The 20,864-nt window shown below is 53.7% G+C and overlaps 11 protein-coding genes across 11 annotated transcripts; 7 read left to right on the top strand and 4 right to left on the bottom strand.

Moving 5' to 3' along the window:
• Positions 1–124: 124 nt before the first annotated feature.
• On the top strand, positions 125–754 carry CLAFUR5_12389 (uncharacterized protein; the record flags this gene model as incomplete). The annotated part of the gene is made up of 1 exon (XM_047911537.1): positions 125–754. The coding sequence occupies one exon, from the start codon at positions 125–127 to the stop codon at positions 752–754; it is 630 nt and encodes a 209-aa protein (XP_047766987.1).
• Positions 755–1,340: 586 nt separating this feature from the next.
• On the top strand, positions 1,341–2,996 carry CLAFUR5_12388 (MFS-type transporter oryC; the record flags this gene model as incomplete). The annotated part of the gene is made up of 3 exons (XM_047911536.1): positions 1,341–1,417; positions 1,474–2,228; positions 2,293–2,996. The coding sequence occupies 3 exons, from the start codon at positions 1,341–1,343 to the stop codon at positions 2,994–2,996; spliced, it is 1,536 nt and encodes a 511-aa protein (XP_047766986.1).
• Positions 2,997–3,172: 176 nt separating this feature from the next.
• On the top strand, positions 3,173–4,159 carry CLAFUR5_12387 (uncharacterized protein; the record flags this gene model as incomplete). Its single annotated transcript, XM_047911535.1, has 4 exons — positions 3,173–3,233; positions 3,291–3,347; positions 3,393–3,604; positions 3,716–4,159. 4 exons carry the CDS (start codon positions 3,173–3,175, stop codon positions 4,157–4,159), a joined length of 774 nt encoding a protein of 257 aa, XP_047766989.1.
• A 230-nt stretch (positions 4,160–4,389) lies between these two features.
• Positions 4,390–5,231, bottom strand: CLAFUR5_12386 (Proteasome subunit beta type-6; the record flags this gene model as incomplete). The annotated part of the gene is made up of 2 exons (XM_047911534.1): positions 4,390–5,077; positions 5,128–5,231. 2 exons carry the CDS (start codon positions 5,229–5,231, stop codon positions 4,390–4,392), a joined length of 792 nt encoding a protein of 263 aa, XP_047766988.1.
• A 436-nt stretch (positions 5,232–5,667) lies between these two features.
• On the top strand, positions 5,668–6,426 carry CLAFUR5_12385 (Pre-rRNA-processing protein PNO1; the record flags this gene model as incomplete). Its single annotated transcript, XM_047911533.1, has 1 exon — positions 5,668–6,426. One exon carries the CDS (start codon positions 5,668–5,670, stop codon positions 6,424–6,426), a length of 759 nt encoding a protein of 252 aa, XP_047766991.1.
• Positions 6,427–7,049: 623 nt separating this feature from the next.
• CLAFUR5_12384 (UPF0676 protein) lies at positions 7,050–8,287 on the bottom strand (the record flags this gene model as incomplete). Its single annotated transcript, XM_047911532.1, has 3 exons — positions 7,050–7,251; positions 7,304–8,004; positions 8,054–8,287. 3 exons carry the CDS (start codon positions 8,285–8,287, stop codon positions 7,050–7,052), a joined length of 1,137 nt encoding a protein of 378 aa, XP_047766990.1.
• Positions 8,288–9,032: 745 nt separating this feature from the next.
• On the top strand, positions 9,033–10,585 carry CLAFUR5_12383 (MFS transporter prlL; the record flags this gene model as incomplete). The annotated part of the gene is made up of 3 exons (XM_047911531.1): positions 9,033–9,430; positions 9,460–9,735; positions 9,787–10,585. The coding sequence occupies 3 exons, from the start codon at positions 9,033–9,035 to the stop codon at positions 10,583–10,585; spliced, it is 1,473 nt and encodes a 490-aa protein (XP_047766993.1).
• A 1,752-nt stretch (positions 10,586–12,337) lies between these two features.
• On the top strand, positions 12,338–13,988 carry CLAFUR5_12382 (Eukaryotic translation initiation factor 2 subunit gamma; the record flags this gene model as incomplete). Its single annotated transcript, XM_047911530.1, has 2 exons — positions 12,338–12,867; positions 12,965–13,988. 2 exons carry the CDS (start codon positions 12,338–12,340, stop codon positions 13,986–13,988), a joined length of 1,554 nt encoding a protein of 517 aa, XP_047766992.1.
• Positions 13,989–14,531: 543 nt separating this feature from the next.
• On the top strand, positions 14,532–15,397 carry CLAFUR5_12381 (Phosphomannomutase; the record flags this gene model as incomplete). The annotated part of the gene is made up of 2 exons (XM_047911529.1): positions 14,532–14,636; positions 14,690–15,397. The coding sequence occupies 2 exons, from the start codon at positions 14,532–14,534 to the stop codon at positions 15,395–15,397; spliced, it is 813 nt and encodes a 270-aa protein (XP_047766995.1).
• Positions 15,398–15,995: 598 nt separating this feature from the next.
• On the bottom strand, positions 15,996–16,982 carry CLAFUR5_12380 (uncharacterized protein; the record flags this gene model as incomplete). The annotated part of the gene is made up of 3 exons (XM_047911528.1): positions 15,996–16,210; positions 16,262–16,912; positions 16,964–16,982. 3 exons carry the CDS (start codon positions 16,980–16,982, stop codon positions 15,996–15,998), a joined length of 885 nt encoding a protein of 294 aa, XP_047766994.1.
• Positions 16,983–19,032: 2,050 nt separating this feature from the next.
• CLAFUR5_12379 (Putative 37S ribosomal protein S26A, mitochondrial) lies at positions 19,033–20,024 on the bottom strand (the record flags this gene model as incomplete). Its single annotated transcript, XM_047911527.1, has 2 exons — positions 19,033–19,905; positions 19,956–20,024. The coding sequence occupies 2 exons, from the start codon at positions 20,022–20,024 to the stop codon at positions 19,033–19,035; spliced, it is 942 nt and encodes a 313-aa protein (XP_047767005.1).
• Positions 20,025–20,864: the final 840 nt, after the last annotated feature.

Genomic DNA, 20,864 nt, shown 5'->3' with positions numbered 1-20,864 from the left:
GTCCGTATCAACAAGACGATCTGTGGCCATGCCCTTTGCTCGAAAATGTTTCAACACCCGCTTCTCGAAGCACGACCGCTGCCCTGTTTGTAGATCGCTCGTATACCCCAACGGCGCCACTATCATGGGCAACTCGCACTCCGGACCAGCCACTGCCGTTCCTAGCCCACGGCCTGACAGCCGCTTTCTGCCTCCTGTCACTACCTTTGCGACCACTAACTTGAAACCTGATGACTTCGAGCGGCTCAGGATTGGGGAGTTCTACGACACTCCACTTTTCGTTGAACAACTGCGACACTTGACCTCCCGACACCCGAACGCACGGGGAACTCGAGACCTCGAATATGGCTACCGCCTCGACGACATGGCATACATCAAGTACGACCTCCTCCACGCCGCAACTTTGGCAGCCATCAACTGGGTAATGCCGAACCATACCAACAGGCCTCTGATGCAGCGAGAACTATGTGACAACTGGTGGAGGTCCACTGCCAAAAAGATCATTGAAGTACTCAAAAAGCTCAAGGGAAGGAAGTTGAAGGGCTCAATACTCCTGGACAAGCTTGAGAAAGCCTTGAATGCCGGCAATTATGGAGCTTCGTCGAGTCACCCTGAGGGTATTCATTATGCTCCCGCGATTATTGCGCAGATGCCCGAGAGCCAACGAGCGGATTTCGAGACGCATTTGGAGTGGGTGCTACATAGGGTTGTGGAGGTTGCGCAGCGGGCTCATAAGGATAAGTTTGGATGGTGATGTCGTTTTGTCTTAACACCAGGTTCATCTTGCGTGTGTGTGATAGTGCATTTTGCATTTATGCTAATAGCCCAGACTAGTAGTAGAAGACATTGTCGCTTCTCGATCTTCCTGCTTACTTCTTCAGATACTCCTTTTGCCCTGCGGCGTCGGATCTGGACCCAATGTCTCCTTGCGCCCTCAAAAAGCAGCAACCATGACAACACATGCTACTGATATCGATGAGCAAACCTGCAACCCCGGCATCCCACATCCAGCATCCCAGCACCGCCAAGCTCTGCACAACACCCTTGCGGTGACAACAAGCGTGCGCGACAGACTTAGCCGCAGCCGGCATCCCCAACACAGTATCCCGAAACCAATATCCCAGGTTCTCCATACCTCTGCCTCCACAATCCTGGGGTCGACATGTGGAGAGGTTGGTCTGACCCCATCTGCCGGAGCTACGCTTGCGGAAATAGTCTTCCCATGTGGCTGCCATGGCCCATGAGGGATATAAAGACTTCTGCTTCCTCGAGGGACGCGAGATCCTGGTTTGTAGGACTATAGGTTTGATCTACTGTCTTCAGAGTTGAAGTTGTCAAACATGGTGTCTGAACTCCGTGGAAAGGCCTTGATTGCCGTTATCCTGGCTGCTTCTGGACTGGATTTTCTGTTGTTTGGGTAATTTAGGTGCTGAGGGAAAGTATGCGTGCGACTGAATGCTAACGTCAATTAAGATATGACCAAGGACTCTTCGGTGGCATCTTAGGAGGCTCTCGCTTCAAGGCAATGCTCGGCGAGCCTGGGCCCACCATGACTGGTCTTGTCACTGGAATGTACGACATTGGATGCGCTATCGGTGCTGTCGCTGCTTTCGTCTGGGGTGAGAATCTCGGTCGGAAGAAGTCTATCATTCTCGCGAACGTCATCGTCATCGTTGGAGCTGCTATTCAGACGGCTTGCTATTCGTACGCACAGATGGCTGTGGCTCGAGTCATCGCTGGCGTTGGAGTTGGTCTCTCCACGGTCTCAGTGCCAATTTTGCAGTCCGAGACGTTGCCATCCCACAATCGCGGGGCCCTGCTGGTCGTCCAGTCGGCCCTGATCATCATCGGCGTCGCCATCGCATCCTGGCTCTGCTTCGCCACACTCTACGCCAACTCCTCCTTACAATGGAGATTCCCGATTGCCTGCCAGATTGTCTTCTCGATGCTCGTCCTTTGCTGCTGCCCCTTCTTACCCGAGACACCTCGCTGGCTAGCTAAGCATGGTCGAGATGACGAAGCTCGCCACACTATAACACGTCTCCTGAACAAGTCGGAGGATGACCCAGAAGTTAAAGGCCAACTCAATGAGATCTTGGAGACGATCGCAGCAGAGAGCGGAGATGGCGAGCCGACATGGTCAGAAGTCTTTAGCAATGCGACCAAGTCCCGGAATCTGCAGCGTGTGTTGCTGGGTATGGGACCTTACATGATGAATCAATGGTCCGGTGCGTCTTATGGACCCTCATTCACGACCCTCACCACGCCACTGTGCTTACTGACACTTCACAGGAATCAACGCCCTCTGCTACTACCTGGCCTACATCCTCGAAACCTACCTGAACTTCTCCTCATCCATGTCTCTCATCCTCGCTTCAGTAGCGTTCACTCAATACGCCGTATTTTCCTGGCCGCCGTATTTCTACATCGACCGGATCGGACGACGCTGGACAGTGATCTACTCGTCTATTGGCTGTGCTGTCTGCATGGCCGTTATAGCCGGATGTCTGCTTAGCAGCTCTTACAGCACAGCCGCCGTAGCGGTCGCCTTCATGTTCCTGTATCTGGACTGCTTCACGCTAGGGATCTTGCCGGTGAGCTGGAGCTACAGTGCTGAGATACAGCCATTGAGAGTCAGGAATAAGGCAACTGCGGTGGGAGTTTTCAGCCACTGGATGAGCAACTTCGTCGTCGTCATGGTCACCCCCATCGGTCTTGACAACATCTCCGGAAACTACTTCTGGATCTGGGCGATTGTCTGTGCCTCTTTCGTGCCATTGACATACTTCTTCGGCGTAGAAACGAGCGGGAGGACGTTGGAGCAGATTGATAGTATGTTCTTCGAGGAGCCCAGGGTGTGTATGGGCCTTAGTAAGAACCATACCAAAGTGATCCGGGCTACTGCTGCGGACGAGGAGAATCGTTATAAGGCTTTTGCAAAGTTGGATGAAAAGGAGGCCGTTGAGAAGATTGAGGAGGTCGAAGCCAAGAGCTGAGAGCGCTTGGCGATAGTTTCGGGGCGAAGAAGCGCAGGATCGAGCTGAAGCTGTTGGCAGTGTAGATCCTCTGTCCTCGAACTTCCAGTGCTGTCCATTGACTAAAGCCAACCGTGCCAACCATGCGTGCGAAAATCGGGTGCAACTCCTCACATACAACCGCCTCTTGAACAATCATGTCAAAACTCCACTTCCTCCCTCCCAACCCAGGCAAAAGAATCCAAGTAATCGGCGCCGGTAACTCACACACCCCATCCACCTCACAGCACAAGTCCTTTTCCTGACACCCACTAGGCCTCCCCAGAACCGGCACAAACTCATTCTGTGCCGCTCTATCCATCCTCCTCAATGGCCCGGCCTAGCACTCCGGCGTCCAATACGCCACCGGAACAAAAGATGAAACCCATATCCTCACAATGATCGAAGCCGCAGAACGATTCCCTTACAACGACCCTTCCACCAAGGCAGAGATTTTCTCAAAACTAGGATCCGTCCTCTCTGGTTATGTTGCTACATGTGATGCACCTCTCAACCAGCTCGTGCCAGAGTTCATGGAGCTGTACCCCGATGCTCTTGTGATCTGTACGACTAGAGATCAGGATGCTTGGGTTGGTACTCATCCTCGTGCAGTCCCTTGATCATTATGGTAAACGCGGCTGCTAAGGCATCATCATACACCACATGCCCCTCGGGCTCAACTGACAGCCTCGTATCCGCAGGTCCGCAGTGTAGTCGCGATGACCAAAACCGTCCAGCCCGCGCTGATGACATTCCTCTTCTTCTGGATCCCCAGTCTCCGCCACATGCCCCGTCTCATCACAGCCTTCACAAACATATACCAGCAGCGTTACGGACCCGGCCCATCGCTGGAGTCGGAAGCGGGAGCGAGGAGGGTGTGGGATGCGCATTACGCTCACCTTCAGGAGACTGTTCCCAGAGACCGGCTGGTGTTCTATAGCGTTAAAGATGGCTGGGAGCCGCTTTGTAAGGTGCTTGGGGTGGAGGTGCCGGATGTTCCGTTTCCTAGACTGAACGATGCGAAGGATTTGGGGGCGCTTTTTGAGAGGTTGGCTGTGCAGGGGATCTTGAGGTGGGGTTTGGCGTTGATGATCGCGGCTGGGAGTTTGGTGGTTGCGTGTTCGGTGCTGCTGCTGCGAGTGTGAGTGCGGTCAATGTCAATCGGCTGAACGAGCGGGTTCACGCGGTCGGTAGATGCGGCAGGCCTGTAGAGAAGTCTGAGCTTGCATATTCGAATCGTTTCATGCTTACCATGACCGGTATCTAGGCTCAGCGCCGCACGCCATGCTATACAGAGCACCATCTCGGTGGTGGCGCTTGGTATCGTACATATGCCCTGCCGAACTTCGTGCACCATGCTCCTTGCGCGAATCATCTAATCGCGCTTGAGCGGCGCATACCTCTCCTCGATGCCGTCCTTCGTGATGATCATCATCTGCAGACCATCACCAACCTCGATATGTCGCTCCACCGCACTTGTGAACGCGTCCTTGACCAGCGCCTCTGTAGTTGTCCTGTCAAGCGGCTTTGGCACAAGCTGCTCCTTTCCGAATCCCTGTGCCTGTGTTGGGTCGTACTGGTTCTTGAGATTGACCTGGTTGTCGAGGAACGGCATGATGAGGGATGATGCCGCACCTGCTGCTCTTGTTGCTTCCCGCTCGTATGAGCCGACTGGATCGTACGAGTAGAGCGCACCCTTACCCTCATCATCGATACCTCCCAGGATGGCTGTGACGTAGTATGGGAAGAAGCGCTTCGAGTAGAGGATGTGGCTGAGTCGTTGTGCGCAGGCGTGTACTGAGATGTCCTTTCCGTGCTGGTACTTGTACATCTTGACGATTGTGTCCAAGCGCTCTTTCAGTGCCTTGCCATCCGCTGCGAAGCCCACCACTGATAGCACGATCTTGCTGCCAACGTTCTCCGGACCATCACCGCCGATCTTGAAGAGCTTTGGTTCGTAGCGTGTGTTGATGTTGTATCCGGATGTGGATCGTGTATCGCCGGCCAAAACAGTGAAGTCGGTACCGCTGATGCCGAGTGTTGAGCCACCATTGTCAGTGTATCTGTTGGCATGTTAGGTCAGACTTTAGCCACTTATGTTGTCGATACATACGGGTAGAAGCCATGTTGCCGTGGCGCGGAGTGTGATGTTGGGGCGGATGCGAATGAGTAGCTGGGCTGTTCCATCAAAGGTGCGGCGTTCATGAAGGAACCCATCGTGGCCAGTGGTAGTGTTCTCGATGGTGGTGCTCAACGTATGACGCTCGTGGTCGATTCGGTGGTATAGCAGATGTATGCAATTCGGAGAGGGTGTTGGTGGTGGTAGTCGGCGATGTTTGATGGTTGTTCCTGCTTCAAGTGAGGCTCCAAGCAACGACGCGGCAAGAGCGAAGCTGGAGCACAGACGCGATGTCATGGCGCTAAGCAGGGGTCAGATCAGATAAGCCGAGACCCGAAAAGTTTCGACCTCGAATTTCGTCTTGACATCTGCCTTTTCCAGACACTCATACTGTTGCAGACGTTTGTACGGCCAGGACAGCCTATACCACGCCAAGACAGTATACCAACACGCGGACAAAATCCGACTTCGAATAGCGAGCACGAGAATCCGACGCACGATATCCACCGCCACTTTCCACACGAAATCGCAAATATGCCTGCACCGACTGCTCTGCAAAGAGCGCCCGAGGACCTTGCGATCGAGGAGACGACACATGATGCCCCACAATCAGCCGTTGAAGAGGAGGTTCTGCTCACAGCCACCACCTCGGAACAGCCAGAGGGTGCCGATGTAGTCACAGATATGGAAGTGGACGGCGGAGACGGCGCACTTTTCGCGCCAGAGACAGTGTCCAACACAGCACACAGAGTGGAGGAACGCAAAGTGCGAGTACCACCACATCGCATGTCACCTCTGAAAGCGAGCTGGCCAAAGATCTACCCACCACTCGTCGAGCACCTCAAGCTGCAAGTCCGCATGAACATCGCCAAGAAGGCCGTCGAACTCCGGACTTCGCCTCTCACCACCGACACTGGAGCTATTCAGAAGGGCGCAGACTTCATCCAGGCGTTCTGCCTCGGCTTCGATCTAGACGATGCGATCGCGTTGCTGAGATTGGACGACCTGTACATCCAGAGTTTCGAGGTGAAGGACGTGAAGAGGCTGGAGGGAGAGCATTTGGGAAGAGCTGTTGGACGTATCGCAGGCAGGGACGGAAAGACAAAGTTCGCGATCGAGAACGCAAGCAGGACGAGAATTGTGCTCGCAGATCAGAAGGTGCACATTCTTGGTGGTTTCAAGAACATTCACGTGGCGAGAGAAGCTGTTGTCAGCTTAATCCTGGGATCTCCGCCGGGCAAGGTTTATGGCAACCTGAGGACTGTTGCTGGTAGGATGAAGGAGAGGTTCTAGATGGAAGTACGACTATGATGAGAGATGCATGGGTTTCGGAAATTGAAAGCTTAGCGACGGCGTTAGGTGTATGGGACGTGGGAAAATTGCATTGAGCATGAACAAATGACAAGTAACTTTCAATATCGCAATGAATAACCACTTCACAGCGAGACAACCTTCTGCGCCTCCCTGTTCCAAAAGAATGCATCGAGCTCTGATGACATAACGTGCAAATCCAGGGCAAAAGATCAGACTCCGCTCGAATGGCACCGACAAACAAATTTTACTCAACACCACCATGTGGTGCTGAGGAAATTCAGGTACGTTGGGGTTGCCCGGTCGCTCGAGGCATTGTGCTACTACGACTGAGCCACTCGACCGAAGACTGTTGCCAAGAGCCCTCTGAACGAACCAGTATAGAGGCCTTCACTGCCTGTGGTGACACAAAGACTGCGAGCTCGGACCATACATGTGACGATGTCCACCAACGACATCAGCACGCTCGCTTGGATCAACATCTAGTGACCAACGCAGTGCAAACCCTCATCTATACTGTGCCCAGCCCCGACAATGAGACACATTTTTGTCGCGCTATACCATGAAACACGAAGACTTATCCGAGCACCTGGCCTTCATGTCGATCAATCATAATACCTCACCTTGACGCCACCCAACACCTCCCTCTCCTTCCTCCCACCCTCCACAGCCATATCCTGATTCTGCTTCACCCTCCTAACCCAATCACCCGCCTTAATCCCCGCTCCCTCATCCTCATCTTTCTTCACTCCGAGTCGCTTCAGAAGTGGACTATCGACGATCTTCAGGTCGAGCTCATGGGCGGGTCTATTTTCATCGTCAGCACGAAGCCCATTGTCGCGAAGGAGTGTCTTCTTACCGAAGAAAGTACAACAACCCCAACGGATCCAAATGCGCCTGATCCTCCGGCGGCGCAACGACACGATGGACACTCGACTTGAGGTATCCACCCGTCCAGAACTGCAAGACGTCGGCTATGTTGACAGTAATGCTTCCCGGATACGGCTTGACCCATTTCCAGCTGCCATCCGGCATGCGGATCTGCAGCGCCGCGATCGGCTGGCGGAGTAACAGTGTCAAAGAACCAAAGTCTGTATGGCCTCTCGAGTAGATATTCTGATACTTCTCGTTCTCCTCAGGAGTTCGGGCACGGTAGATCATATACCTCAAATGACAATCACTGACATCCTCGTAGCGGTGCCCGTTCGACAAATAGTTTTCTGGAAGTTCGAGAACGATCGAAATCAACGTCAGCAATTTCTGCACAATGTCTTCCGCAATCACGCGTTGGAACTTCTCGATTGCGGTACGGTTCTCGTGGATGACATCTGGATGGCTCCGCTCCAGCTCTGGCAGGTGTTTGAAGATGTTGTACATTTCGACGTTATCACGCAGGCCGGGGAAGAGTTCGATAGTGCCCTTGGGTCGGTAGCCGGAGTAGTGGCCTTGTTCGAGGTTTGCGCGATGGGGGAGTTTTTCGGAGTCGGGGAGGGAGAAGAGGTCCCTTCCGATAGCGAATTGGTGGTCGATTTCGTCTTGCGTTAGGGGAAAGCCGGTGATCTGGATATGTGTCAGACGTGGCCATTGTTGGGGATGAGCGGTGCTTTACGTAGAAAACCCCAACATTGTGGACAGCATCAGCGAGCTGTTGGGCGAGCTTTTGTTTGCCATCTGGTTCATCGAATTGTCTCAGGTCGAGAGTCACCAGGTCTGCCCAGTCCACTGCGAAGGTCGGTATAGTGTCACAGATTGACTCGACCAACCTACGCTCATGCTTCGACTCCCTGGCCTGCTGATATGTTGGCAAACTCCTCGATGGGACGGTCTGTGTTGCGGTAGCCATCGCGAAACAGAGCAAAGGGAACGATGTTCAACGACGTGCAAGAAGGAGCCTATCAAATGCGAGCAGCAGAAGGTCAAGAGGGAGAGAGAGAGAGGAGATGGTATCAAACACCCGCCACTGACCTTTATCACAACATCAGAGCAATGTAGCTTGGCCGAGCAGGCGTCAAACCCCTCACGACAAGTCGCATCCATTGGAGATATCCCTGGACAACGTCGAGGTGCAGTCAGGTACGTACCTTAACCGTAGTGGAGAGCAATGTGTGGCGCTTGCTACCTGATCAGGCAGGTGTGGCAGTGTGATATGCTTGAGGATCACGTGCTCGAGCACGACTGTGCTTTGCATATTGCGTGATGGTATTGCTTGATCCTTCTGCCGTGTGCTTGACTCGCGGGGAGATATGATGCTGGTTCACCATAGGATGATGTACCGAGCAGCCAGCGATCACGACTCAATATGTCTGATACCATTGGATGGACATATGCTACTCATCGAGATACCTTGCTGCCAGAATGACGCTCCAGTCTATGGCGCAAGTATGCAGACCCGTGTCCAGCGCGCTTCGCGTGGGGGCCACGATGATGTGTGGGTTCAACAGCTGTATGATGCCGGCTTACAGGTAGCATCGCCTTGGCTGATCAACGGCGACATTGAATGGTGCCGGAGACGAACTGTCATATATGTTAGAGAGCGAAGGGAAAGCGTTCTTGTTGATGCGATGCTCCCTCGCCACATTTGAGCAGCCATGGCCACACCGGATAGCAAGTCCCTCTCGAACAGCAGGCTCGATACGAAAGATGCCGGCATTGCAGAGACTGCCTCGCCTGTGGGTACCATATCAGACGTCGAGAGAGCGACGGCCAAGGCAGCATATCGAAAAGCGGACAAGCGAATCTTGCTATGTTACTCGTTCGTGTATCTAATCATGCGGATTCATGTCAGCAACATCACCAATACCGCTATCATCAACATCGAAGAAGGGGATGGGATCAAACAGCAGCTCGGTAACCTGAATAGCGAGCAGTGGGCGTGGGGACCTGTCCATCTTCTATTAGCGTTACATGTTCGCCGAGTCAGCTTCGACAATGTTGCTGAAGCACTTCTCTCCTTCGATTTGGATGTCGAGGATCATGGTCACCTGGGGTGCGTTCAGAGAGGGTAAAGCTCAATAGAGAATATGCTGATATCCACCCAGGCATTATATCCATGTGCCAGGGAGCGATACAGAACTATGCCGGTATCCTGACTACACGGTTCTTGCTTGGACTTGCAGAAGCAGGGTACTACCCTGGTGTTTTGTACCATCTCCGCTTCTGGTACCCTGCCAAAAGTACTCCACTGCGCATTGCATTCTTCTATGCGTGTGGACAATTTTCTGGCACGACCAGCGGACTTTTAGCATTTGCGATATCGTACATGAATGGTGTTGGCAATCTGGCTGGTGGGCGGTAAGTCTCTAGAGCCCACGCCCACCTCTTTCGCTGACAGCGAATGTCCAGTTGGGTCTTCATCCTCGAAGGTATTCCCGCCATTCTTTGTGGCGTGTATACTTACTTCATGCTGCCAAACAATCCCGAGACTGCGAAGTTCTTGACCGAAGACGAGAAACGAACGATCTTGGACAACCTGCCCAAGACTCAGCCCTCGTCGACATCCAAGACCTGGAACACAGAGCAGGTCAGAGCCATCTTCACAGATCCAACTACGGCCACCTTCACGTTGATCTGGATCTTCCATGCCATCGGCGGATGGGGCGTCCAGAAAGTGCTACCAACCGTCATCCTCGAGCTTGGGCTGACCGACTCTGCTGTCACGCAACTGCTGACGATGCCAACTTATGCATTTGGCTGCACGTCCCTAGTCTTGATCGGCTGGACTATTAAACGTCAGAAAGTCTGCCCATGGATCGCTGCCATGGCGCTGGAAGTTCTTACGATGATCTGCTATATCATCCTCATCGTCGTGAAGTATTCGATCGCGAAATATGTCCTGGTGACGCTGGCGACAGCCTGCTCGATTTGCATATATCCAATCCTTTGGCCGGAGCGTATTCGAGTAGCGCACGGAACGACAGCTGCAGGTTTGACAATTGGCCTGACAAACGCTGCAGCCCATTTCAACGGCATTCTTGATCCGCAAGTCTACCAACCTAAGTCTGGACCGAGCTACAAGGTCAGCTACTCCGTGTCAACAGGGCTGCTGGCTGGTGCTATCGTATCTATTGCGGTGACTTGTGGTATTTGGTGGCGAGAAAAGATCGAGCTCAATCAAAGGCGCAGTCTCGACTGGAGGAGGTGAGTCAATGACGTGGTATGTGATCAATGCAGGCTCTCCGTGCTTCAGCAAGGACATGGCAGCATACGTTTTTTGTGTGCTGGTATTCGCGGTCCCACGTGAGTACTGATCGAATGACTGGGATATTCCAAGCTCGGACTAGACAGTTGGCGGTGCTGACGCGGGAGCTGAAAATGGCGTTGAAATCTGGTACAGTAAACAAGAGCTGAAGGCTGCGAACGATACTGTGTGCTTATTGCTGCTGTCTTTGCGATCCGGAGTCCAATGAAGCACGACGATGGGGAATAAGGCCCAACATGTTTGCCTTAAGACTAATCGCTTCCATCGAGCGTTTTAGCAGCACAGCTGTGTCCAGACGCGAGTTGCCTTTCAAAAAGGATGCGCGTAGTTGCTCAATCTCCTCCGCACTCCACTTCCGGGTGGGACGCTCATCAGAGCTCACCTTTTCGTCTTCGTATTTCAAAACGGAAAGTTTGTTTTGCACGACCCTGCTCGACCTGCCTATCTTGTTCGCGATCTCGGCGAAAGACAAGCCGCACGAGAGCAAATTTTTTAGCTCATGTACAGCTTCTGGAGTCCACTTCGAGCGAGACTTTTTGACTCGTTCGGTCACGGGCGTTATGTGACGGTAGCGAGACTTGCAGGCTTTCTCGGTACGCGCTCCTATACGCTTCGCAATGTCCGTGAACGTTAGCCCAAGGTGTTCTCGACAAAATCGCAGCTCTCTATCCTCTGCAGAAGACCACCGATGCTGCGGAGTCCACTGATGATGCGGAGATTTCGCGGGTGATCGATCCAACGACGAACAATGAAGATAGGACCGCAGCTGTTCCGTAGACCTTCCAGGTAGAAGCTTTGTGACTTCGATGAGATGCTTCCCCTCAGCCTTAGCATCGATTATGACTTGCCTTTCTGCATCTGTGAGGGGATTTTGTTTCTTATTATAGCGATAGACATCGTCTAAGCCGGGCTTTTGACGAAGCCTCCAAAATAAGTCTCGCACATTTCCTTCAGTCCTACCAGGGAGAAGCAGGCTAATTTGGGCAGCGGTCTTGCCTTGTTGCCGAGCTTGCGTCAAGATATCGAGCTCCTGAGTAGTATAGCGTTTCCCACCAGCAAGGAGTGGCTGCGTGCAGTGGAAGGTTCTCCTGGCGGAGGAAATGACGGAAATGACATCGTGTTTGAGGGTAAGTCGGCAGCTTGCAGCTGATGATGCAGAGGCATAGCTTCTACAGAGACTGCTCATGAGAGACTTGTGCATTCGAGATAACGACTGTTACAGTGTCCGAGCGGCAGGGCTGTCACACCAGCTTGTACATGCTCGTCCGGGAGGTATCAGTCCTTGGCAGCTTGGATGTCCGGGCACTCCTTGGGGTTGCTCAGCCGCTGTGATCAGTCTCCAGCCTTGTTGTAGAGTTCATGAGCGGCGGGTCGATGTCAAAGTCGGTGGTGAGGGAACGTTTGTTATGAGTGAAGTCGCATCGGGCAGGCGTAGACCGCGCTTGGACCTTAAAATCTTGGCGGTGGGGCGGAAGTTGGCGTAGCGGTTTTTCGGAGTCATCGCCAGCAGATCGAGGTATTGTTCACGGGCAAGTCAATACTTGGGCAACTCCATACACTCACAACACGCCCATCTCTCCCTCACCAACACCCCTCGATCCAGTTCAGAACTCTCATCGGACGCACTGTAACACTTGGCATCCGCGAGAGCCAACGAAGGCGCACTTCACCCACACACTCGACGAGGCCGCAACCATGGTGGCTAACGGTGATTACCCGTCGGACGACGACACCCCTCCTCAGTCGCCAGGCCTCGAGCCTCAGGCAGACGATGCTGGCGCTGAACCACGCGCAAAGGGACCAGCAGCAGCACCACGATCAGCTCTGAAGAAGACCAACGCAATAGCAGCAGCTGCGGCAGCGAAACCCTTCCTTCCTGAACAACCGGAGCCATCAACACTCGACGTGGCATCTCTCACGCCTCTCTCACCAGAAATCATCGCTCGCCAAGCGACCATCAACATTGGAACAATAGGACATGTGGCCCACGGAAAGAGTACAGTGGTGAAGGCAATATCGGGCGTGCAGACTGTCCGTTTCAAGAATGAGCTGGAGAGGAACATCACAATCAAGCTTGGCTATGCCAATGCCAAGATCTACAAGTGTGATAACGACGAGTGCCCACGACCCACATGCTACAGGAGTTACAAGAGTGAGAAGGAGGTTGACCCACCCTGCGAGCGACCAGGCTGTGATGGCAAGTACCGGTTACTACGACATGTCTCGTAAGTTTTACCAACTCCTGGATAGAGCTGCGCACGTGAGGAGCTGCGGTGGCGCTCAAGCACTGTCGCGTTCCAGAGCCATACTAACACTTCCCAGCTTTGTCGATTGCCCTGGTCACGATATTCTGATGAGCACCATGCTTTCAGGAGCTGCGGTCATGGACGCCGCACTGCTACTTATTGCAGGAAACGAAACCTGCCCCCAGCCACAGACCTCGGAACATCTGGCAGCTATTGAGATCATGAAGCTGCAACACATTGTCATCCTCCAGAACAAGGTCGATCTTATGCGCGAGGAGGCTGCGGCACAGCACTTCGAGTCCATTCGAAAGTTCATTCGCGGCACCGTGGCTGATGGCTCTCCGATCGTGCCTATCTCTGCACAGCTCAAGTTCAACATCGACGCTATCAACGAGATGCTGGTCTCGAGAATACCGGTGCCAATCCGCAACTTCCAGGACGATCCACATCTCATTGTCATTCGTTCTTTCGATGTCAACAAGCCAGGTTCGGAGATCGACGAGCTGCAGGGAGGTGTGGCTGGTGGCTCTATCCTCACTGGTATCCTTAAACTTGGCGACGAGATTGAGATCAGGCCAGGTATCGTGTCCAAGGACGAGAAGGGTGCGATTCAGTGCAAGCCTATCCTCTCGCGCATCGTATCGCTTTTCGCCGAGAACAACAGCCTCAAGTTTGCAGTACCCGGAGGTTTGATCGGTGTTGGAACTCGCATCGATCCCACACTCTGCCGTGCTGATCGTCTGGTCGGTTTCGTCCTTGGTCTCAAAGGCAAGCTTCCAGAAATTTACACCGAGATCGAGGTCAACTACTTCCTGCTCCGCAGACTGTTGGGTGTGAAGACCGCGGACGGCAAGCAAGCTAAGGTTGCCAAGCTGGCGAAGAACGAAGTGCTGATGGTCAACATCGGATCGACCGCGACCGGTGCCAAGGTCCTAGCTGTCAAGGCCGATCTTGCTAGACTGCAACTCACTGCCCCAGCTTGCACTGCTACTGGCGAGAAGATTGCACTTAGCCGAAGAATCGAGAAGCATTGGCGATTGATTGGTTGGGCTACCATTGTTTCGGGAACCACCATCGAGCCGCAAGAGAACAAGGACTAGATGGCATAGATGAACAGTGTGGGCATACGAAGGGCGTAGGGTGTCAGGCGCACCTGGGAGCATGAAAGCGAGCGAATTGGTCGGGACACTGATTTGCGGATGGTGTAGCTTAGCGTGCCCAAGGACTGTGGACAGCAGACATGGTTGTCTGTACGAAGACGAGGCTGAGTTTAACTTGCCACGAAAGTAACGGACAGCTTGGTCGTTGACAAAATTAAACGAGCATCCAAAACAGTCGTGAGGTGAGCGCCACCGACGGTCGATGGCGTGCACTTGTCGACCTTTTCAGAGACCTCCAGCTTTTCTTCAGGCGCATGTGACAGTGCTTCGTGCTTCTGGACCCTGGCAAAGTGCGGGGGAGATTGACTTTCGTTCCTGAGCTGCCCTTCCCTTCACCGCTAAGGAAATATTTGTACAGCTGTCTTCCCATTGAACACATTGCCTCGTGAACACCACGTCTCGATAAAGCACATCTCCGCGTGCCCTCGACTGCTTTTCCTTACACCGCGTTACCCTGCTTGCTGACACACGAATTCCAACACCATGGCTACCGTCACGATCAACACGATACCTCCCATCAACGAGCGTCCGATCAAGAACACTGTGGTCCTCTTCGATGTCGACGGCACGCTCTCACCAGCGCGTCTGGTCAGTCTTGCATGCGGCAGTGTTTCATCGCTGTTTGCTAACCCGACATGTAGCATGCCTCGCCAGAAATGCTCCAACTGCTCTCCGACCTTCGCCGAAAAGTCGCAATTGGTTTCGTCGGCGGATCCAATCTCGTAAAGCAACAAGAGCAACTCGGCACCTCAGCAATCAACGTCACCACCCTCTTCGACTACTGCTTCGCCGAGAATGGTCTCACCGCATACCGCATGGGCCAGCAGCTCCCCAGTAACAGCTTCATCCAGTGGATCGGCGAGGACAAGTACAAGAAGCTAGTAAACTTCTGCCTCCACTACGTCGCCGACCTCGATATCCCAGTCAAGCGTGGCACCTTCGTCGAGTTCCGAAACGGCATGATCAATGTCAGCCCAGTCGGCAGAAACGCCAGCACACAGGAGCGAAACGATTACGAGAAGTTTGACCTAGAGCACAAGATTCGGGAGAAGTTTATCGCGGCGTTGAGGAAGGAGTTCCCAGATATCGGTCTGACATACTCGATCGGTGGACAGATTTCATTCGACGTGTTCCCAACAGGTTGGGATAAGACATACTGCTTGCAGCATTTGGAGAAGGACAAGGACCTGCCAGATGGTGTGGACTTCAAGACGATCCACTTCTTTGGTGACAAGGCGTTCAAGGGTGGTAATGACTACGAGATCTATGAGGACTCGAGGACTGAGGGACATTCGGTGAAGAACCCAGAGGATACCATGAAGCAGGTCAAGGAGCTGTTTGGTCTGTGAAGATCTGCCGATGACAGCTCGAGCTGGACTAGAGTGCGGATGTCAAAAGTGTAAAGAGGAATAGATACCACAGCAGCTGTCTGCCCAGGTGCGATCAGCAGTATCCATGAATACACGATAGATTGAAGGAGAACCCTCATTCACATGTCGGTTGCCGTTGTCATCTGACGCTCTCTAAGCATTCCACCTATGTCCAGGTGAGACGGCGGTCCAGCTATTCGCGGCGTGCTCAATGCTAGATGATCCACTGCGATCTTGTGTTATCATATCGGAGACCGCTAGCTCTTGCTCCATGCAGTCGCATGACTTGCTCTTGCCTAGGGACGGGAGCACCCGCTTTATGTGGCTTCCTTTCTGTGAGAACCCTTGTTTGAACATCACCTTGACTTTGTCTGCCTAAACAGAGCTTACTCCACGATGAACACCAGCAAACGACATGAGCGACCTCAAAGTGTGAAACGTTTGATAACATGACAATGCATGGCTATGCCTTGCGGCTTCCTAACCCTCACCTCTAAAAGAACGCCAAACCCGCCACACCCGAAGACGCCAGCGAACTATGATGAATGACTTCCCCCTTGACATTTGGCATCCGAGATCATTGCCACAAGCGACGCCACGGCTTCTTCACAGTCAAGCTCACTAGATCGCTCCGATGCACGAGGATGTGCTCAATCTCTGCTGCACAGCCCGAAAAGTCGCTCAGCCGGCCGCAGCAGGTCCAGGTTGCTCCATCGACATGCTGCAATTCGTCGTACGATGACTCCGACGAGTCCGAATCACTCTCATAATTCTTTGGAACGTGTCTGTTCCCTGTCGCAAGATCAGTACATGCAATTGATGCAGGGTGGGAAAGACACTCACCGGGATGGAATAGGCAAGTCGAGTTCGCTGCTACTCCAACACTGTCGAAGTCCTGTTCGCAAAGAATACATCTCATTACATCCTCGGCGGGCGAACTCTGCTCTGACGAAGCACCATCGGGGGAGCTCTGGCACGAATGTTGCAGCCTATATGCCCGAGGAATCGCGGCAAGGACCAGTGCTGGTTGTCCCCAGCCGTGAAGCATCAAGTACAGATGCTCTTGAAGAGGTTCCGCTGCAGCACCCTCCAGGGTTACCGGACATTCTTCCTTGCTGTGCGTCACATCCAAGGCCTGTGCATCGGAGCCATGTTGTACAGTCGCTTCCTTCAAGAAACTGACAGGAGCTGACCGCCATTCGCCACCCTCACGGAGATTGCAGCATGTGTAGCCGCGGAGCCTGTCGAATCCGGGTATAGCCGTTATGTCTGACAACAGTCGGCCCTGTGGTTGCGATAGATCTCCAGCCTGACGGCGCGTAAAGCGAAGACCAGCGGCTATCCCGTGTCGGTGGAATCTGGCCAGCTTGCTGAGCAGGACACTTTCGCCTCGTTGCTGCACTTCATCGTAAGATGCTGTCGCTAGTACACGTGGTGATGTTGCGTTAGCCGGCAGTGGCAACCCTGCGTTGAAGCACTCGAAGGGATGCTGGGCTAAGCCTCGTCAGTACCATCACGGGTATGGTTTGCTTCAGAAGAACTTACTCTGGAGTTTGCTCGGCATTGTTACTCTCTACTGTGATGGGGAACCAGCCCGAAAGGCCTGACCTACGACTTCTTATACTCACCGCCGCCATCATCCGCATGACGTTGGCGGCCGACATGGGCGGTTGTGTCGCAGGTACTGTGCTACAGAGAACCGAGACCTGGCCTCTCAAATCCCTACGGAGGCCCTCAGCACGAGCCTGTATAGCGATCAGAGTCTTGACAGGCACAACTAGAGTGGTACTGCATTCCACGAACCTGCGGCGACAATTTGCGGTGAGTGCTGCCCGACCTCGACTTGGTAGAGACATTGCCATGTTGAGGAGCCCAGCTGTTCGATGGCCATTATACAAATGCATCGGGGCAGACGGCTTGGGAGCCATGGGACATGTCTTGCTGCAATGATCCTCAAGACGAGCAACAATCCACTGTTATGCAAGGCCTGAGAGGCCTCATTGATGCCAAAGACCTCGCACTAGCAAGCATCACTCACTTCCATGGGACGGCCCGGGTTTGGCTAACCACAAATATTGAACGTGCAACGAGTCAGATGCTGGTGCTCATCAATGCGTGCTTGGCAATCCCAGGCTCCTGGTTGATAGTGAACAGACGCAACTGCTCACGTCGGCAGGGATATACCGGGCACTCGCAGCAGTTCGCTGAACGCCACGATGCACGTCACATCCGCATCGTCCTTGAACTTTTCTCGGTGTGGTAGCACACGGGGTGACGGGGTACCTGCGACAGGAACCCAATCCCACGCTTTGCTAACCGCGAAGACGACAAGGGCACGAGAGCGCGTCTATCTGACAGGGAGCTGGCCTACTGTCGACGTTATGGGGTCGCAGTACCATTGATCTTGCAGACATGCGCCAATGACTGATCTCAGAGAGTCACACGACATCTCGAGCCATCTCCATAACGAATTTAGCCGCTGATTATTGGCGCCAGCGAAGCATTTGCGGGTCTCTCAACTGCAGCGGAGGAACGGGCCTGGGCGGCTGTGATCCTGCTTGCACCACCAGAGATATTGCAGAGGAGGTCCACTTCCAGTATGCCGCGGTAGCTGCGCTACACCATCGTGAGAATGGATCTGATGTTCCGGGTGTAACCCACGGCACTGCAAGGCCTCCACCCGCTATGGTCTGGCAGGTACAGGAGGTCAGAAGCCTGCCTTCAGCGACCATTCGGCTTGCTGGTGCGGACTCGGCTGCAAGGCAATCGTGCGACAGTCTTTACGAGCAAGGTGCCCGACGTTACACTTAGATGCGGCTCCAGAAGTTCTACTAGCGAGACCTTCACCGACCTCGCCGACTTGACCGACTTCCCTTGCCCTACGCTTGCGTGCGACTCGAGCGAATGTAGAGCTGTACCTGGCGTGCCTGGCTCTGTGCAACATTACATCCTCCCACATCTTCAAGATGACGCACAGGGGTGTCAGACTATGGGCTGCGCTTTGGAAGAAATTCCTGCTCTGCGGATCACGTCGTGAACTGCGAAGTCCTCGCAGCATCCTTACACGCAGAGCCCTAGGCTACCAACCCAGGATCGTGTGTTCACATACCGCGTAAACATGTCGACCATGGGCATGTAGGTAGACACTGCGAACGGGATGACTCGCCAATGCCACTCCCACGTGTTATCAGCAGTATTGGGGCTACGAGGGCGGCCAGTCATCAGGATTCGCCATGGCTTTCGAGTATCCCGGATCGGCTGCATTTGATCCCACGCCCAACGATGTGATTCTCACTCTACGCCGCAGGCCCGCTTGTGGAAAGCGGCTTCGAGAACCAGCAGAGTTTGCTGGTGTAGACTTGTATGCTACATTTTGGACAGTATCATACATCGCCACCGATCGCAGTCTCTTTACCAGCAATTTGATCTTCTTTCATCTGCTCGAATGTGTACTTTGTGCTTCGTGGGCGTGCCGCCTTGAACAATCGCCTTGCCCAGCAAATCTCTTCTTGGCAAAGAGCCATGACCACCCTCCCTCTTTTCGATGACGACCCCAGAAATGCTCTATCCCATCGTAGTGTCTGCCCGCGTCTGAATGCTCACATCATGCGCTCTCAGGCCTTGCCGAAAGCCACCACCTGCTTCGACTCTGTCGGCGCATTCTGCTCCACTACACCCCAATCCACCGCATTCCACCATTGATCCAAAAACTTTCTCTTCCCCGTAATCCCAAAATCGTACATATACGTATGCTCCCACGTACTCACGCTCAACACCGGCATCACACTCGTTCCACCCGGCGGTATTCTCGCCTGCTCTTTCCCGCTCTGGCTGAAAGCCCCGAACGAACCAGCAGAATTCACCGGCATGGACTGCAGGTACGCGTTGTAGGACGACTGATTGTTGGTCGCCATGTCGAGGCCCTGGGCGCGGTAGCCTGCTTCGGGGTAGGGCGTGCCGGCGAGGTAGGTTGTGAGGATGCGCCAAGAGCCGCTGCGGCCGTTGATGCCACGGGTGCCGTCTACGCCCCGTGCCCAGACGAGCCAGACGAAGCCGGGGCCGAACATGGCGGCGGCGGTGTCGAGCATGGTCATGCGGAGGGTAGCGATTGAGCCGAAGGTCTTGACAAGGGACTCTTGCAGTTGGGGGCAGTCGTTGAGTGTGAGGGGTGAGGGCGCGAGGGTGGAGAAGAAGTGCTGGTTGTTGTGGGCGGCGGAGGCGTGGTTGAAGAGGGAGGCGTTCATGGGGTCGCGGGCGTATTGGATTGCTATGTCTTTGACGGGGGTGTTTTCGATGGGTTCGCCGGCTGTGAGTTCGTTGATCTTTTGGACGAGATAGGTTTGGTATTGTTCCCAGGCGATTTGGTAGCCTTCTATGGAGAAGAGGTTGGGCACGCCGGTTTGCATGAAGGTTGTGTGGTAGGGGATCACGGGGACGCGGTGGAGGGAGCGCTTTTGTTGGGTTTGTCGTATTATGGGGGTTGTTCTCTGGGAGTGGTGTTAGTGGTGGACGTTCTGGGGGTGTGCGGTGACTTTACGCATGATGGGCACACCCATTGCGATGAGGCCAGTGACCCCAGGGGCCGTGATATCCTTCTTGTGATCATGGTTGTGTGCGTGTGAGAACACGATACTCTCGCGTGCTCATCATCAATGCCATGATACTTCGAGATGGCGGAGATGCCATGGCTTCACCGATTGGCTGAGGCCGGAGTCAGCGCTAAGAAATATCACCTTGGCACTCGCCAAGTCCCAGCTCCCATCGCGCCTTCTTGACCAACCATTCTTCCGACTTCACGCTGTATCAAACCGGGCGCCAACACGTTTCATCTCTCTTGCTGCAGCATTCTCCTCACCACCAGACAATACGCAGAGCCTAACGCTGGTGTCACCATCATGACCATTCGAAGGCAACCGTGCACACTGCCAGACCCAGTCGTGCATGTGAATTGCAGCGCGTCCTCGACAATGTCACTCCACTCTACTACACGTCGACGACCCGGTAAGACTCTGTCTCGCGCACAACATTGTTCGTTCTCTTTTGTTCCTCTCCTTGGGCGTGTCTGTGTATCTCATCTCCTCTGTTGTCTTTCCTAACACCTACGGCGACCGCTGGACGGCCTTTTCATAATCATTTTTCAGCATTCAAGATACCCGCGCATCACTATCAGCGCAAGCGCTTTCACTATGCAGCAATCCATCGTTTTCTCTGCGCTTCTTGGATTTCTGCACCTTCCACAAGTGCGATCATTGTGGCTCCCGGAAGAATTGCAAAGGGACACAGCACACTGGGTGCCCGAGGACTTTGCACCTTTCGTCATCAAGAGACAAGACGCGACATGTGGCGGAAATCAGCATCTCAACCCATGTGGCGACGACTTCCCTTCCGACTTTTGCTGCTCAGCAATCACACAGTGCCTTCTACTTAATACAACCTCGACCATCAC

This window comes from Fulvia fulva, chromosome 10 (genome assembly GCF_020509005.1).
Source record: "Fulvia fulva chromosome 10, complete sequence".
Lineage (NCBI taxonomy): Eukaryota > Fungi > Ascomycota > Dothideomycetes > Mycosphaerellales > Mycosphaerellaceae > Fulvia > Fulvia fulva.
This window is presented reverse-complemented; position numbering and strand designations above follow the sequence as displayed.